The following is a 17,368-nucleotide window of genomic DNA, read 5'->3' as shown; positions in this document are numbered from 1 at the left end:
GTCGTCATGACTGGGCGTAAAAATATATCTGAATAGTGAATGATCCCAGGCAACAGAAAATTTGACCCACTAGACGCGCAGGGCGGTATTGCATATGTTCAAGTTGGATCATTGAGATGGGCGCTCAACAACGTTCTGACATATGCTACGCGGTAGCCAAATGTCATGGTCTCCATAAAGAATACCCCTGTAAGCTGTGAGCGCAGAAGTCTTATTGCCCGCGTCTGAGAAAAAGTAGGTTACATACTTGCGACGACAGTGCTCAGAGCTGTCACGGTATCCTGGGGACAAGTGATGACTCGATGCCGACTTGCGCATCTGCCTCATCTGAAGACAAAGCCAAGGAAGAAGCTGGTGAAAAAAGACGCGCCACTAATACTCGCTCCATAGATCCGCTGGACTGCATAGCATGCAGTTCCCTGCTTGGATTTGGATTTGGATATGATGGATTCGTATCAGTACCGTGACACGCCGTTCGAGAAAACTCACGATAAAAAATCATGGCGCGTCTGTGCGACGACAACGTTGATGAGACTGTTTCAATCAAGATACTGGGATTACTCAATGGTCCCCCGCCGAAAAGCATCGAATGATGAAGCCAAGGTACTCGGTAATACTAAGTACTATGACATCGCGAGGCAGTCCATGATTGATGCGGCAAAAATGACATGTTGCTTATGTAATGTACATGAGCTTCCATGCATCTTTTGAACACTGAAGCAACTGCTCGTGCTCAGCCTTGCAAGAGTTGTGGAAGCTGGCCTTGCTGATCATCAAGAGCTGACAATGATCATGGCTACACCAATCCGCAAGAAACGCAACTTCAAGGCTTTACAGCTCGATGTGCCCGCGAAGCCAAAAGAAACAGAGCCAGTACCCACAAGGGCTGCTCCTGCGACTACAGCGACGAAGGGCAAGAAACGACCCCCGCCTATGACTCTCAACGCCCCAAAATTGGGAGTATCTAATGCCATTCAGGATTCAGACGGAAATCTTGCGAATGCAGCAGCCGCGCCTACTTCCACTATTCCCTCAGCTTCCGCAAATACGCGGAGAAACACATACCACACTACCCTTTCCAACACGCTAGCAAACCTTGATATGAATGCCGAGACGCGTTACGATCTTCGTACCGAAGATCTGAAAGACCTTCAGGAGCTTGGCCAAGGCAACGGTGGAAGCGTCAAAAAGGTAGAACATACTCCCACTAACACGATCATGGCCAAGAAGGCAAGTATTTCAATGCGCCAGATCTATAATTCTTTTTCAACTGTTAATTCTAGATCGTTCTCATTGATGCGAAGCCTTCCGTACGGAAGCAGATTCTCCGCGAACTTCACATTATGCATGATTGCCATTCGCGATACATTATCTCATTCTATGGCGCATTTCTTTCTGATCCAAATATCTGCATTTGCATGGAGTTCATGGACAAGGGTTCTCTTGATGGAATTTACAAGAAAATCGGTGCCATCGACATCGAGGTCGTCTCCAAAGTTGCGCTGGCTGTGCTCGAGGGCTTAACTTATCTATATGATGTACACCGAATCATTCATCGTGGTGAGCTTAAACACGTGGACAGCCTTGGTGTGTTCCTCGAGGTTGACGGTCGCATCAGATATCAAACCATCGAATATCTTGTGCAACTCGCAAGGTCAAATCAAGATATGCGACTTTGGTGTTTCCGGTGAACTCATAAATTCTATCGCCGATACATTCGTAGGAACCTCAACTTATATGAGCGTGCGTCTGTATTTCTTGCATCTTCTTTACCGAATCTATAAGGTTATCTCAAACAGCCCGAGCGGATACAAGGCGCGCAGTACACTGTCAAGTCCGATGTGTGGTCTTTGGGCATTTCTCTCATAGAACTTGCCCTAGGACGGTTCCCCTTTGCCGATTCAGATCCGGACGACTCTGACCTGTCCGACTTTGAAGGTACATTGTCGCCTGGTTCCATTGGACTTCCACCGAAGAAAGAGAAAGATAAGACGTCGAAGAAGGACAAGCGGAAGAGCAGGGGTGTTAGCCTACAGGGAGGCGGAATGATGATGAGTATATTGGAACTACTCCAGCATATCGTCAACGAGCCTGCTCCACGACTGACACCAGAAGGGCGGTTCCCTAAGGAAGCAGAAGACTTTGTCGATAGCTGTCTGCTCAAGGACCCGGATGCGCGAAACACGCCCAAGGATCTTTTGGTACTCCCTTCTTATTTGTTGCATCTGTTGTGTCCTTCTAACTGTGTCACCCAGAAACATTCTTGGATAGACAGTGCCAGAGCATCAAGGTTCGATCTTGAGGTTTGGGCGAATACATTTTGAGCTAGTTGTGTGGTTGCCCTTGTATATCTCATATACCCCCTTATCCGCCCTCCCACCCACGCCATCTTAATTCATGCCTGCTGCCATTGTCCTGATTGCACATTTCATCCTCGCGCGCGGTCTGTATTATAGAGATCCCGGAATAATATTCCTTCAGACAACTCGATGTTGGAAGCATACTTGATCTATTTTGTGCCCAGTACGTGCCCTGATACATTGTTTCATCGCTCACATTTCCAGACTGCGAAAACCCCTCATCTGCGTTGCTTTTCCCACACCGCTTTTACATTCCTTCCTATGGCAGTGTCTCCGTCAGGACTCATAACAGCACCAGTATTCCACTGTCTTATTCCCGTTCAGGGTGCATGATCGACGAGTTTCGAAGTGCGTTGAACACTGCTTGCCACACCCTGACCAGGTACCATTGCACCAGACAGTATCGCTCGTCAGTGAGCCAGGAGTGGCTCGTGCGCCAAGGGCTGTTAATGCTAGGAGACTGATCGTCAGGAGATTCATCTAGACCATCGACGTCGTAAGCTGGACGTAGCACAAATCTGTAACTGACCCTTACCGTTGAACAAGTGTCAAGATAAATCACAAGTCTGTTGTTCGCTAGTGTCGGCGCTCAGCATTTGCCGTCGCGTTTGATATAAGTAGCTGCTGATTATAATAAAGCTGAAAACAGCATTTGCGCCAGAATCGTCCATGAGAAGAATGGAAGCTCTTTTTTACGGCCCAATTACCATGCCCGCTATGACGGACTGCAAACGACAGCCTTCTTGAAAATAAAGTTTACATTGCAGTAATTATGTACGCTGTGGAGAATGCTGGTAGTACGGCATGGACCATGTGCATGAGGCCCCCCAGTTAAACATTACGGTACACCTGCGGACTCATGAGGGGCTCCCAATCTGGGTGAAATCTCTCTCAAAGTTATGGTGGCGTCCGGTGCATATAACGCTGGAAGCCGCATGAATCGCGGCCGGACGACAGCTGCAAACGGAGGTATCCGATTGGTCAAACCATGTGATAAGGTAAATCCGCAATCGAAGGCCGGAGGCGATCACAGCATCTCACAGAATGGAAACACAAAAGATCAAACCGACGTGATCATATCATCATCACAATTATAATAATGCGAGTTATAAACAAATACAATGGGGAGGTCTCAAGGTAGAACTCACGTAACACTAATACTGTCCTTCAGGGTGGGATTCGTGTGATAGTTTCATAAGATTTCTATCATAGATGGGCATCAAGGGGCGGGTCGTGTCATCGTCATATAAAAGTAACCTGGTCGTGTCGGTATATCGCTCGTGGCTTATAGTTCAAGGGTGCATAGTCCATCCGCTCCTTGACAGATGAATGGAAGTTAGGGTGCTGGTAGGGAATAGCGCGACCTTTGCCCAGATGTAACCTGCCATCGATAGTCAATCATTAAAGAAGTTACTCGTAGCCACAAGTAGCTCACCTCCATTTCTTGTGCCATTTACCATGCGCATCTTGCCATGCAAATGGAAGGGGCAATATTTCAAGAAGCCACCAAGCCTTCTGGAGCTGTAACTCGTCAAACAAAGGAGCTAGAGCATCGCAAGTTTGAGGATTTGGGAGCGAGGGTGTAGTGGGAGGATCAGTGGGAGGGCTAGAAGGGGCGGATAAGGGTACTTCTGCGACAGGCGACACAGCATCGTCAGGCGCAGCACTGAGGCCGGTCTTCTCTGTCATCGGTGGTGACTTGCCGGTCGGATCCTCAGTAGCAGGCGGCGTTGTCGGGACAGGAAAGCTTGATAACGGCATGCCGACACGCTCAAGAGCTTCCTCATCAAAAGCAATGCCGCACTGAGACAGGATGACCTGCTCAACCATCCAGCGAAGGGTGATTTGCGCCAACGAGACCTTGTCAGAGTTCCCAACATTTCCACCACCTATGTCTGCTCATGTTGCGTGAAGAGAGAATTGGCAAAACATGTGCATGCTTACCACTATGACATCCCGCGAACCAGACTTCCAGAACATCTGATGGTGGTATCGGCTCTACATCAGGGACGTCAAGCACTTCCGCACTTGTCTGATCCTTGACGACGGTAGTATCCCCAGAATTCTTAGGGACGATCTCGATTTTGCTCTGTTGGCGCTTGGCGAAACGGCGCTTCAGCCCTTGAAACTTCGGCTTTTTCGCGAACTTCCTCCCGCGTTTGACAGCTTGAAGGAGATGATTCCGCAGTGAACCAATTTCATCGGAAACACTGTCTTCCAATTCTGCAATAGCTTCGCATAGCTTTGACACATCGATAAATTCCGGATCGGCTATATCCGTCCTGGGCCGATGGTAAAGATCTGGCTGGAATCTAACGCGGCGCTGTTGATGAGAGTCAGCACCAACTTAATTAGGTAATGGGCTAAATAGACCTCGTCGAGAGCCAAAGCGTGTCGAAATGTCTTGATCAGGGTGTTAGAGTCTGTGAATGGCAGGTTCCGGCTCAGGAGCACTCCAGTGCTTTGTACGGTGTCCCTGAAAACAAAAAGTTAGTTGCGGGTAACTGGCCATCATGGGAACAACTTGCCAGACTCCTACAAACTCTACCTTGACGTCACGTGAAAATGTCTGCTTAAAACCTGCAGCAAGCGCATCTGCCTGTACGCCAGTCTGCTTATATGCCTCATAGGCAAAGCCAATTTGTTGGATGTTAGATTTCGGAAGCAGCCCAACCTGCGACAAAGTATTAGTAGGTAAAGCAGCTTCAATCGATGATCCACGACTACTAACCTTGTGCAGCATTCCCGCTAACGCACGTGCAGTATATGCTCCTCGAGAGAAGCCTGCCCTGAGTTCAGTGGAATCTGTTATACTGCCAAGGCGAACGTCTCACCGAAAAGACAAATCTTATCACCAGGCCGGTAGTTCTCCATCAAGAAGTTGTAACCATCCATGACATGGGCGTCCAGGTACCTGCATGAAGTCAAGCCACGTCGACCTTCATTTCAGCTCACCATACGCACCATGCAAAAGCCTCATCCAAGATCTTCGCGAGCCAAGTGAACATGGGGGACACCACTCCAGGGGCAAAATACGTCCCAACACCTGCCTGTATGAATAAGAGTGTAATTGAGTTCACTTGCTACTGCAACGTGGGTGACTCGCGACCGAATGGTAGAGTCACCAGAGGAGTACTATCCGAGCACGTACCTGGTAATAACAGAGCTGTCTGTCCGTGTCTTTCTTCAACAATGAAACGAACTTGACAACATTCGTGTTCTGCGACAGAACAATGTGGGTGAGATTAGTTCCTGTATTCGCGATCTGTGCATGATTTTGGGGGCCTCACCGTCGCATCGTAAAAGCCTGCAGTACCGTCAAAGCTTGCGATCAGGATCTTCGGCTTCCTCGATACTTCGCATTCGCCAGCGTCTGACATAGTATCGAGCAGTCACGAACGAGAGAGATGGGAATATGCGTTCTATGAGGAGTGGGACGACGCAGAGGCTCACGGTCGTATGAATACTCTACCGAAATCTGTGTAGGGTATTATTAGTTCGGGGGGAAACGTGTGTTCTCGACTAGAACGAAATAAGACGACTGGATTTTTGTAGGGAGGAGGCACTGGCAGCTGCACCTATATGGCTTTCGGTGCTTGTTTCATCGGATGACGGTCCTAATTGTAATTGAAACGACGGCAGTTTCACAAGCAGGAGGCTCTCTGACATCATCATATCCACGATCACAGCTGTCGTGCACAGCTGCAATGCCTCGAGATCAGATAAGAGCAAGATCGACAATTCAAATGCCTGACATTGGCGCGGCTCGATACAGCGGAGAACCTAGCGGAGTTGATTTTTCCTGCCGTCAAGTTTCGGGGTCCGGCACGATGCCTCGGATGGATAGTTCAGTAGTTCATCGTGTTTCAAGCGTTTTAGGGCAGTGTAGACACAACTAAATTACGGCCCTTTCTGCTCTGCGTGACGCTTCCGCTTCACAACCCGACTCGCCACAGGCAAATTCGACCCGCTGGGAGAGGCCAGCGGTGGCGCGTGTATCAGCTTTTCCTTGGTCTTAGAACCCAGTCCTCTTCCCCAATCAGCCCCAGATCACGCTTGGCGGAGCTATATCATGTCAAAGCACTGGCCATATCTGGAACCTTGAGAACGCATAGCTACACTTGTTTAGAGAAGGTACGCTTCCAATGCCACTATCACCGAATGATGCCAGATCGGGCTCTTTACTATGTAGAGTACGGCGCCCTGATCATCGCAAGCTCCTCAAGTAGTGTGCGGTGCCGATATGCTAGTCGAAGATTTGGCACGTTTGTCTGTGCGGTTGGTTAATGAATAAATAAGTCGAGCGCATGGGAACAGCTCGCGTACCTTATGGATATCATTGCCTGCAGCACCCGGCAGATACCACTCTTGACCGAGCCAGTGCCTTTTAATCTCCATTTCAAACCCACTCTGAATCACAGAGTTGCGAGCGAGCTCGGCTAGCGAGCTTTGAGGAAGCTTGTAGATCTGTCATGTAGGGGGTCAGCAATAGTAAACGTTATATTAGTGATTGCTGAACAACTTACATGAGCTGCGACACTGTACTCTTCTAGTAGTGGTTCCTGATACCATGGTGTGTCCAAGTGAGTGACCACCAACGTAGTATCAGAGTCAGGGGCTCACCTTCGTAAAATGGAATTGCAATGGGTCATCGGTGCTCAAACTCACATTCAACCCGACTTTAAAAAAGTCAGGAAGCGGGTTGCGCTCATAGGTCAGGAACAGTGCATTGTTGCTCAAGGGACTCATAGCCAGCCCGATTTGTTTCAGGTAGAATAAGTACTGCAGCGCGGGAACCTTGCGAAGCAGAATCCCATGTGAAATCGAGTGGGATGTGAGAAATGCCGCAGTCAGGTGATCCGTATCTCCTGCTTCGCCAGCATGAGGTCGAAATACAAACGTGTCTGCGTGGCAGTTAATTTCAGTGGCAGAAACTCAAAGGCAATCGGATAAGAAACTCACTGAACCCTCGTGCCTTTCGCCAGTGGTTCAAGCTGGCCATATTTGCATACATGTAATACATCCTACGATCCGATATTCAATTGACGAATAACAAATAGTAGATAAGTGTTTACTCACCAATAAGAAAACGGAGGATTCTGCTTGGAGTCCCAGAGACGAGGGAAAGGGAATTTGCGGTGGAATCGACGTTCCGCCTTAGACTCGTCATCCACGCTGTCGAAGCCGACGACCCGTTGCAAGAAGACATGAAGCTCAGGATGCGACCGAGGATCTTTCGTGACCTCAAAGAGTGGGCGGAAGACATCTACGAGCGTAGTATATTGCCTATATGAATTAAATATGGGACAAGAGACTCACTGATTACAATTTCCTCGAATGTGTTGATCGCACCAGTCTCCTTGTACACTTGATACAGTCGAGGGACTTGAATGAGCCAGCGAACGTTGTGTGAGAACAGATCATTGTTGATGATCCATTTCGCGAGTTTGTCCCACTCATCCACGGATCTACCATAAATACTGACACGCCATTCGCAGTTCTAAGGATATGGTCTAAGAAAAAAGTATTCAGAGGTACACGGGTCATTCGTACCTGGTATTTACTTTGTTCCACATCATTCATGACCTCTGTGACATATCAGATCGATGCGAGGACAGCATCATGTAGCTTACCTCTGGTGATCTCAGCGAAGTATGTGCCATCTATTTTATTATCTATTTTCAGGAAAATTTCTCTCAGCCTGGACTCGCCGATCGGATTGTACTTCAGGTTAAATTTATCGAACCGATGGAAGGAATCTTGGTGGGCGTGCATGTCGAGTGTGTTGATGGATAAATCGTACGCGCTCAGCTTGAGCGACTGAAACACCTGTTCCAGCGTCAAGTCTGTCCCATCACGGAAAATGACAACATCCTAAAGTAGCGAAACGTCTGAGTAGTTAATATAGCGCAGGTGATTTCATACAAACATGAGGGCTGCGTTTCATCTTCGACTTGATAAACCGCAAGAGGTGCTTCTGGTTCATGCAACTTGCTAGATGGACGTGGGTGTCCACCTTTCGCACATTGTAGAAGTCCCTTAAATCACCTAAATTAGTCCATCACCTTGCACGTACAAGGGAGGAAGCACCTGTGCGGCACACTCTACAGACGAATTCTTCATAAATGTTTGGGATGGATTTTGATAGTCTCCACGCACCTTCATGTCAGCTAATTCTTGAAACTCATTTAAGAGACTGTACATCTCGAACTTGCTCGCGAGATACTTGAGTCTACGGTACGCCATACTTTTCGCCGGACCATCGGAGATAACACCGAGGACATAGTCTAGATCGACGAAATACTCTCTGATAGTGGGTATATCGAAGAGTGGTTTCTTGATTTCTGCTGTGGACAGGATTGGATCGGATCCCTCTGGCGGAAAGAAGATGGAACCACCTTCAGCATTCGTGTATACTTGATACACGCCTTTATCATCTATTTCAAACTCCCAATCATGATTACCAGGTATTTGACATTGAGAGAAATTGAATTGGTCGTCCGGCGTAACGCGGCCATCTGCACTAATGGCCGTTTCTTTCGCAGTAAAGTGCCAGTGAGGAGGAGGGGGCTTCGGATATATGTCCCACGGCTTGTGAGGGCTTTTCGGGGAAGCAGCTAAAGCTTGGTTAACGTCGGGCTTGACCCCAGAAACGTCCGCAAGGCCCTCAACCACGCCATGGAAAACACCGTCGTGGTCTCTGGGGTTGTCTCCCAGCCTCTGTAAAGATTTCGTAATATATTTGTCGCGAAGCTCAAGGCATTTCTGAAAAGACTGGACAACACGTGCAAGTTCTGGGTTAATCATGGTGTCCACTGTAGAAACATAACCTGAGCGGGCAGATTAGATACATCAGATGAATACGCACTGTGGCGCTGAGCATCCGAAACTTGTTCTTTATCTTCATCGTCAGAGAAAGGTGACGGATGTAACTCTTCAGTTGTTTCAGTTTGAAGGGCTTCACGGATGGAAGACAATATGAAACTGCTAGATAGTGATGTACTATCAGCCTGAGGATGCGCGACGTCGGAGGTGCGACGTTGTGTCCATTTTTGTTCCTCCATCTGATCATTCAAGATCATAAGAGTCCAATGTAACTCCGTTGGAAAGCACTATCTCACTTGTTGGAGGCTCTTTTCATCGGTATAACCATAAAATCCATCTCTGGGTTCGGGGATGGTCAAGCCAGAGCTCGATTCGACGACAGTATTTGATGTTGGAGTGTGTGGCAAGGTAGGAGATGCATCTCCACTCATGTTTGGAGTACCCGGCATAGTCTAGTGATTATTCGGACGGTGATGGTCTTATTTAAGCATCCTTGTGCATTTGAAATTATTTATATATATATTATTATTGTTATCGGGACTTATCCTTTTGATAATAACATTGTATCATATTACTTCTTCTTGACACCATCGAGCTCATAATTGTCGCTCCGAGGACGAAAAGAACGTCGTCAACGACGACGAACAGCAAAGGCCACCGTGAGATGGGAAATACAGCATCAAATACCAATCAAAGTTCACGTTCACCTGTCCCGAGTAGAAGAATCGATTCATCTGCGCGTCGACAAGCTCCATCACATTCACCATCACCCAATCCTCATCAACCGCATCGCTCGTTACGGACAAAGAAAAAATCTCTTGAACTTCCAGATCTTGCTTCACTGTCGCTCACACCAGCAGCATCGTACCATAACTCTGGAAATTCTTCCCCCTTATCACCTTACCGTCGCCCACTGAGAACAACTTCTCCAATCCCGATTCCGATTCCTGCTTTTAACAATGGAACGATGAATAATGCTTCAAATACAGGCACTTCCCCTCGTGGACGTCAGCCAAATTTGAAAGGAACCGCAAACAGAGTTACTGATACGGGAAACTACTCGGCAGAGCTACTCTTGGATCACCCTCCATCCACGCATATTCCGGTGCATAACCATCGCCCGCGAGGTAGCCCTTACTTTAGAGGCGCACCTTTGCAATATAGTTCCACTCATTCTTTCGCATCGCGCGGTCAGTCTGCTCAGCCTCGTATGCAAGAGCTCTACGCCGAAAGTGAGATTGAGGCATCTGAGCAACCTGATCCACCTGGTTTCATTCAGGAGACCGTGCATTCAACCATACCACTTGCGCTTCACAAAGCGGAGGAGGAGATGGCCAAATCGGCAAATGCTGACCCCGATGGGGAGAACGGCCAACTGATGAAACGACCAAATCAATCACACGAGGAACAAAAAGAACCCGTCTCCGTGAAGATTACATGGAATGGTGGTGGAAAAAGCGTGGTCTTAGTTCGTGCTGGAGATGGCAATTGGACAGGTCGTCTGCCTATGGAGCCCGAGTGCGTCGTCTCCTTGGCAGCCTTCGCCGTATTGCTAACAACTTGTCGCAGCGATCCATTAAGCGACAAATCGTGGTCTGCATGGGTACCACTCATGCCCGGCACTCATCATATTCGATTCATCGTCGATGAACAATGGCGGGTAGCAGATGACTTGCCTACTGCCGTTGATGATGAGGGTAGTCTTGCCAATTACGTTGCCGTTCCTATCTCCGGCTTGACCCCACCCCACGTGTCGTCTGTTGCCCCTGCTACACCGGCGGGGCGCCATCCAAACCCTCATGCACACTCCTTCTGGTCAACAACAAGCTCTACGCACGGTTCCATTATGGACACATCTTCTGATCCAAAGGGTACGCTTGGAAGGTGGACGGATGATATTCCCGCAGGGCTTATTGCAGCTGCTCGGGAGGAAGAAGCCTATCTAGCGTATACTGCTGGTCCCGAGTACGACCAGGCTCCTTACCAACATGTCCCTACTCCCAACATTCCACCTGCCCCTTCATTGCCGCGGCATCTTGATAAACTGATACTGAATGCGAAATCCGGGCAATCTCCCGCAGGTAACCGGGGTCGGGAACACCGTGAACGTGAAAGGGAGCGTGAAAACAAACGACGTCAGGGACGATCCCTACTGGGAATGACGAGTACCGTTGCTCGTGAACTTCACAAGGAGGACAGGACTGCAGAACTAGAAGCTCCTGCAATTCCCATTACTACGGCAAGCGGCACGGATGTAACCAGTGTGCATTTCGCAGCCCCTGCGCATACTCGGCTAGGTCTTGATGGTCCTGGGCTGAGCGATGACGCTAGCGTTCTCCCTGTTCCGTCTCATGTTGTTTTGCACCACTTGAGTACCAGTGCAATTCGTAATGGTGTCTTGGCCGTGGGTAATACCACACGATATCGCACGAAGGTTTGCATTTTCGTATCATAGCATCCATCACGATTCCTGACCATGAAGCTTCAGTATCTCACGACCATCTATTATAAACCTACATGACGATTTACGGTTTATCTTGCCTTTCTGGCTGACCCAGTTGCCTTTGTGCAGTCAAGAGATCCGCCCGCAATGATTCGATGATTTCTAGACCATCGGCCTGCTATCTCGACAGCTTTCGAAGACCTCTCATGTCGAGTCACTGTCATCGTACGCAGTCGTTGATTCATTTTTTCTCCTCTTTTTTTTTTTGCGAAGCTGGCTCTTTATATGTTCTTTTACTGCTCTTTTGTGATGACCGCTTGTACGTGACACGTTCTATATTGCCGTACCACGACCGACCAGACATACACGATGGACTTACTCGCTACGATCTCAACATATTAGAATACCCGCCAAAATGTATCTTTCTGTATGTCTGGAAATTTGTAAACACAAGTGTTAACTACACAGTTAGATTATGGTACTGCTGGAATTAGACCTAAGATGTCTATGAAAAGCAACTTCCTTACATTGGGACCGACTTCCGAAGTTGCCCACAAAAAGTGCTTCCTTCGATCGAAATCTTGAACGAAAATAAACTATTTGATATTAATATTCGTATCACGGATCGTCGCTGGTCATGCACGTGCATGCACCTTCATTGAAGGGACTCGGTGGTCCAGGCCGGTCGGTTCCCTCAGGCTGCACTCCGAGAGCATTCAGTATGGGAATACGACATCGCAATTTTACAGTGAGTATTGTCAACTTATGTCGATGAAGGAGGCGATTGGTCCAGATTTCGATAAAATTTACAGCATATGCACTCGCATTCGACACTGGCAGCTCCGACGGTAATCAAAATACTAAATGGAGGGATGTACTGGTGGAGGACTACGAGGCATCATGCTGAACCGCGCGAGCCGTGTTCGTTTGATGCGAACTGTTTGTCTGAGTTGCGGGCGCGGCGCTGTTCGGCGGCCCCCAAGTTGGTCAACACACGCACACGTGGATGAACGTAACGTTCTGCAGAGCTGTACCCCAACATGATCTACGTCTCCTGGTGAAGTTTAAATAAACCAAAGCGCTGCAGCTGATCCAAATGGTTAGGCCGAGAGCGGCATTTTGATGTAAGTATTCGCCAAATCTTTGTCTCCGAACGACGAACACTTGATACTAAGTTCCTCCAGATATTATACAAGGGAAGGAGCTCTTCCGTTCCACTGTCCACAGCATCGCATTGGTATCTAGGCCCAAAGATTCTCTAGATCTACTCCGTTCTCCAGCTGGAAACATCATCTCCCTCCAAGTCCTCGCCGACCCCTCGGTGCCGTGACACTGAAACTTCATTTTGGGTTCCAGGTTCCCTTGCCACTCATTTTTGCTCAGCTCCATTCTCTTGAACTCGAGTAGATCTATTGGCTGGACAACAGAAATCTTAGATGCGGAACCAAAACAAATCATTGTCTATCATCGCTCCTTCCTAGCATCTAGTATGTCCTCAGTTTTCCCAACAGCAACACGCTTTACGCCTTCAGACCATCGTCTTGTAGTTGTTCCTTCCCATGTTGGCAATCACCTTGGTTTCTACTCCCACTACGTTCGAAATGTCATATTTTACGTCTAGGAAGAGGTTCGTATTCTCAACATCGGAGTGCGGCGGAGCTTGCTATCGATGAAGCTAGGATTCACCCCCGAATATCTCAGATTTCGAAGACTGTCAGGGACCGGCTTGTTCCTACAAATCATTGCCACTGTTCGGCTTGGACAAATCATGCGTGCGCGTACTCCTTGTACTTCGGGACTCGGGGCGCGGCAGATGAATGACCATGTCGGCGCACTAAGGAAGCTGTTTAACGCCCCTCCATCTAACGGTTCTTACTAGAGCAAGATTGTGAATTTATGTCAGCTATCGCTTGTCGCGGTGCAGCCTCGCTCGGAGTCGCATTACGCCGTCATCAAGCTCGGGATGCACGCCGGTGCTGTCGTCATCGAGCAACCGTCAATAAACTGACCTCACAGCAGGAGAAAGTGCTTGGCCCTCACTAGGCCTCACTTACTATCATGCGATTCCACGTGCAAGATCACACTTGGCTTCCTTCGGCACAAAATAAATCACGTTGTTCCGAAGGTCACATTCACATGCACATACTAAATGTTCGTCGGTGGCCGTCGCATCGTTGCTGTGCCAAAAGCATCCTTCCGGGCTACTCGATCGTTACTACATATTTCCGCACAAAAAGGGGACCATCGCTTTCGACCTGTTCTGTTTTCGACACCGGTTGTAAGTCCATGTGCTTGAGATCAATTATCAAAGATACTTACGTGGTAAATTAATACATGAGCATAGCATCACAAATCACGGCAGTCTGCGCGTCTGCATAAGCTGGCATCACCATTGGGCAGCTTGGAGCGAGCAGGGTCCTTGTATGTTCACGAAATGAACGCACAAAACCTTTTGCTAGATCGGAATGATCGCGGAACAAGAGTCGGGGTTTAAAATCATTCGCTGATAGGGGTATTTAGCGTAATCCGGACTAACATTAAACTCGCTAATGGCTTTGCTAACGGCATACTTAATTTGCGCTTTACCATGACTGGGTCGACCACCTGGATAGCATTTTGCATAACACACTGTAGCGGTCCTATGTAAGTCCCACGGTGTCCATTTTTGCAATCATCCCATCAATACCCATGTCAACTGATAAAATCTCCAGGAACCTTATCCGAGTCGCGTACATAAAATGCCTTTCGCTGCCGCAAAACGAATGAGCGAGTATGCTGAAATCGATGCTGTAAATGTTGGTTCTCGCCCACGACGCTCGCACGCTCGGCGGTAGTGAGATTCTACTACCCGCCGAATTGCTATACAGGCAGATTGAAAGAGGACTGCACCCGGACACGAACTTTAAACCTTCGAAGAAACGTGGCTTTGACGCCGCTTTTTCGATGAACAATATCACATTTCATAAGTAGTCATCATCAAATGTTCGAATCACCACGGTCCAACTCAAGATCTGAATCAAATCTTACACTGGCCGGGACTGATTGACCGTGTGGAGACATCGTGAGGTCATGAATTTCAGGATTTGACTGCATTCAAGAGCGTCTTCTGCTATTTTTTGACGCGCGTTTATGGTTAGTGGCAGTAAGTTCTATAGGCCGCCTTATTAAAAAACTTCTAGATCGAGACTGGTAAGGCGGTCCAAAAAAAACAAAGTTACAAAATAGTGGCGGAGTTGAGGATGCTATAAAAGCATGCTTCTAACTCCAACTGTAGACTCACTATCGCGCGATTGCAGATATGCAGCTCTACCGCGATACGCAAGGTTACCAGCGCCCTGCGAAACAAAGCAAAATCGCGTCGCAGAGGCAGTATCGAGTCAAAGAGGGTGACGGCTTCCAGGAACTCCGCGAAGTTATTCGCTCAGTGACAGGGGAAGCTCCCCAGACCAGGCGCGAAACCTTGAAGAAAGGTACACTTGTTCTGAGATATATTTTGCTTGTATGCTCACTCATCCCCTTCGTAGCTGCAGAACTGTTGCGGCAGTTGTCTAGAGAAAACGAGGCAACTTCCAGGCATGAGCCACTCCCACCCTTAGAAACATCGCCCTATGAAGTTGACCAGGGATCTAACACATCTTATGGTACGCATTTTTGGATTGATCGACGACGGGTTCTCATTAATGTCATTTTTAGAACCTCTTGTGATCCCCAACAACGAGGCATGGACAAACGCTATTTCACCATGGACAAGAAACAGTAGCCCGATGTCAGACACATCGGCGACGAGCTCGATGCTAGAGTATCATGGTCAATCTCAGGCAGAGATCCACTATGTTGTCGGTCGTGGGGGCGATTGGAATTTGGTTCAACCAACCCCTTCGCAATTTCGACAGTCCTCGTTCTCCGCGCATTGGAACGACCTGTCGCACGTTCACTCCAATATTGATCAAGTTCCATACTACGTAGAAAGGGTGGGAGTAAATTAGATTGCACCTCGGAATTCGAGGAGTCTCTGAATATTACTTGTAGCGTATATGACTTAATTGATCTTGTGGATTTACATACCTTGTAGCTTCTAGCCGTACTGTTTTGTTGCGTATTTATCGGATACCCCTGGCACGAGAGCCACCCAACACGCTGGTTGTTGACAAAATATGCCGCTATACTCGCATCAGTCGCAATATCCGACGGCAGAAGTTATTTGTGCTCTGATAGTACTCCAAGCGCGCTGGTGTGACGATAACCGCGCAATATTAGGCCAAGGGCAAGAGCTACTTCGAGTCTCCATGATAGAAACTCACCATGACATGTGAGAGTCAGGATGCGCGTCCTGACCGGAGGACCTTAAAAAATAAATGGTGTAAGACTATCGTTGGCTCTGATTCGCAAGAGTCCGGACTGGCAATCACCGCGGTGTCCTTGATGCAACAATCACCTTTCCAGGATTGTCGGGAAGTACGCAACTGTTGCGAACATAACACACATACATAGCGCCCAATCATTGAGCCCGATCGATTGGCGATCGATTGCATTTGGATAATAGAGCGAGCCTGCACAAAGGGGATACCATCAGTGTACCACCCGAAGCGAAATTAGGAAGATGCAAGAAGAGTGCACAAAAAGCCACAGGTTTTTTTGGGATGAGATCCGATCATCAGTGTCAAGCCATCGCAAAGAGAAAAATGCGGCCTAGCCACAGTGCTGGCAGAGAAGTCAACCATACGAATAGTGGCAGAGATGCCACATCGAACAGCAACCGATCACATCCAAATGTGCTCCATGATGGTGTAGCGCTGGGAACATGAAAGAGACGCCTGGGGCACTGACGGAACGGACACGGTCAGAAACTATCAATAAGTTGGGTTCGTGTTCCTTCAAGAGGCTTGGTCGCTGTTTTCATTCGGAGGGGGCAAACAAGTACTATAATCCGGAATCAAAAACACCCACGCATGTGTGGAGTTAAAAAAAAAAGGTTTTCAAAAGTCAAAGTATCGGATGCACAGCGGCAGGAAGCTGATCCGGAGGGGAAGGAAATCGAGCCCTCCAGGCTCCGAGCGCTTAAAGAACCAGTACGAAAAAGTTAAAATCTCATGGCGCACGTGCGTTCGGTCCACGCCGAGCGTAAGCGCCAAGCGGTGACGCGTTTGAGAGAATGACGAAAGCACATGTAATTTCATGATAGGCGCCACCGACGGGGACGTTCGGTGAACGTGAGTCAGTGATATATACACAGCGCAAGGTTTGCTCACCTCAGCAATGCGAGCCGATGCACGATAGTAATCCCACTCCCAGCTCTACTGTGGGCAAACTCCGAACACAATTGTCGTAACTTCTTCTCACAAGCCAGCGCCGATCGAGTAAGAAACCATATGCGGGATAGCGAATCAAAGGCTCGGCTCTGCAACGACTCCAAACTGCAGATTTGGACTTGCATCGCGCGGAAAACTATTGCCTCCGAGTACATGCACTCTGCCCCGAACACTTGTCTGCAATTGCGAGAAGCTTGAAGTCACTGTGTAGAAGAGATATTGTCAATGTACTTATCACTACTCGTGGGTGCACCTGATGGTGCCCTTTGCTCCACTGATAAAGTTCACTCTGTTCCCAAGGATTTCAAGATTTCATTGTTATTTACCCAGAATTGTGGCATTGACGGTGATGAATATCTGTTCAGTTATCATGCAGGAACGCAACTGCGTGTATTTGTTGTGTAGCGCTGGCATTCTGATGAAAAGGAAGG

At 48.2% G+C, this 17,368-nt stretch overlaps 5 protein-coding genes across 5 annotated transcripts; 3 read left to right on the top strand and 2 right to left on the bottom strand.

Moving 5' to 3' along the window:
* Positions 1–687: 687 nt before the first annotated feature.
* Positions 688–2,407, top strand: DEU56DRAFT_551032 (kinase-like domain-containing protein). The gene is made up of 5 exons (XM_041346756.1): positions 688–1,230; positions 1,284–1,560; positions 1,619–1,743; positions 1,800–2,201; positions 2,256–2,407. Exons 1-5 carry the CDS (start codon positions 787–789, stop codon positions 2,322–2,324), a joined length of 1,317 nt encoding a protein of 438 aa, XP_041213201.1. The 5' UTR covers positions 688–786; the 3' UTR covers positions 2,325–2,407.
* Positions 2,408–3,426: 1,019 nt separating this feature from the next.
* Positions 3,427–6,179, bottom strand: DEU56DRAFT_777810 (uncharacterized protein). The gene is made up of 11 exons (XM_041351794.1): positions 5,939–6,179; positions 5,651–5,882; positions 5,512–5,580; positions 5,325–5,410; positions 5,195–5,274; positions 5,092–5,144; positions 4,889–5,034; positions 4,734–4,836; positions 4,305–4,683; positions 3,796–4,255; positions 3,427–3,741 (listed from the first exon to the last, which is right to left on the bottom strand). Exons 2-11 carry the CDS (start codon positions 5,738–5,740, stop codon positions 3,603–3,605), a joined length of 1,605 nt encoding a protein of 534 aa, XP_041213200.1. The 5' UTR covers positions 5,741–5,882; positions 5,939–6,179; the 3' UTR covers positions 3,427–3,602.
* Positions 6,180–6,220: 41 nt separating this feature from the next.
* Positions 6,221–9,658, bottom strand: DEU56DRAFT_777801 (AMP deaminase). Its single transcript, XM_041351793.1, has 15 exons — positions 9,482–9,658; positions 9,229–9,424; positions 8,759–9,175; positions 8,520–8,707; positions 8,451–8,464; positions 8,290–8,398; positions 7,994–8,234; positions 7,914–7,948; positions 7,680–7,860; positions 7,440–7,626; positions 7,323–7,384; positions 6,984–7,264; positions 6,887–6,922; positions 6,687–6,827; positions 6,221–6,631 (listed from the first exon to the last, which is right to left on the bottom strand). Exons 1-15 carry the CDS (start codon positions 9,632–9,634, stop codon positions 6,545–6,547), a joined length of 2,328 nt encoding a protein of 775 aa, XP_041213199.1. The 5' UTR covers positions 9,635–9,658; the 3' UTR covers positions 6,221–6,544.
* Positions 9,659–9,749: 91 nt separating this feature from the next.
* On the top strand, positions 9,750–12,178 carry DEU56DRAFT_777798 (carbohydrate-binding module family 48 protein). Its single transcript, XM_041351792.1, has 3 exons — positions 9,750–10,703; positions 10,755–11,619; positions 11,674–12,178. Exons 1-3 carry the CDS (start codon positions 9,850–9,852, stop codon positions 11,704–11,706), a joined length of 1,752 nt encoding a protein of 583 aa, XP_041213198.1. The 5' UTR covers positions 9,750–9,849; the 3' UTR covers positions 11,707–12,178.
* A 2,748-nt stretch (positions 12,179–14,926) lies between these two features.
* On the top strand, positions 14,927–15,614 carry DEU56DRAFT_752330 (uncharacterized protein; the record flags this gene model as incomplete). Its single annotated transcript, XM_041349623.1, has 3 exons — positions 14,927–15,098; positions 15,153–15,269; positions 15,322–15,614. 3 exons carry the CDS (start codon positions 14,927–14,929, stop codon positions 15,612–15,614), a joined length of 582 nt encoding a protein of 193 aa, XP_041213197.1.
* Between the last annotated feature and the right edge of the window lie 1,754 nt (positions 15,615–17,368).

Source organism: Suillus clintonianus (genome assembly GCF_016758775.1).
Source record: "Suillus clintonianus strain FC179 chromosome Unknown DEU56scaffold_8, whole genome shotgun sequence".
NCBI lineage: Eukaryota > Fungi > Basidiomycota > Agaricomycetes > Boletales > Suillaceae > Suillus > Suillus clintonianus.
This window is presented reverse-complemented; position numbering and strand designations above follow the sequence as displayed.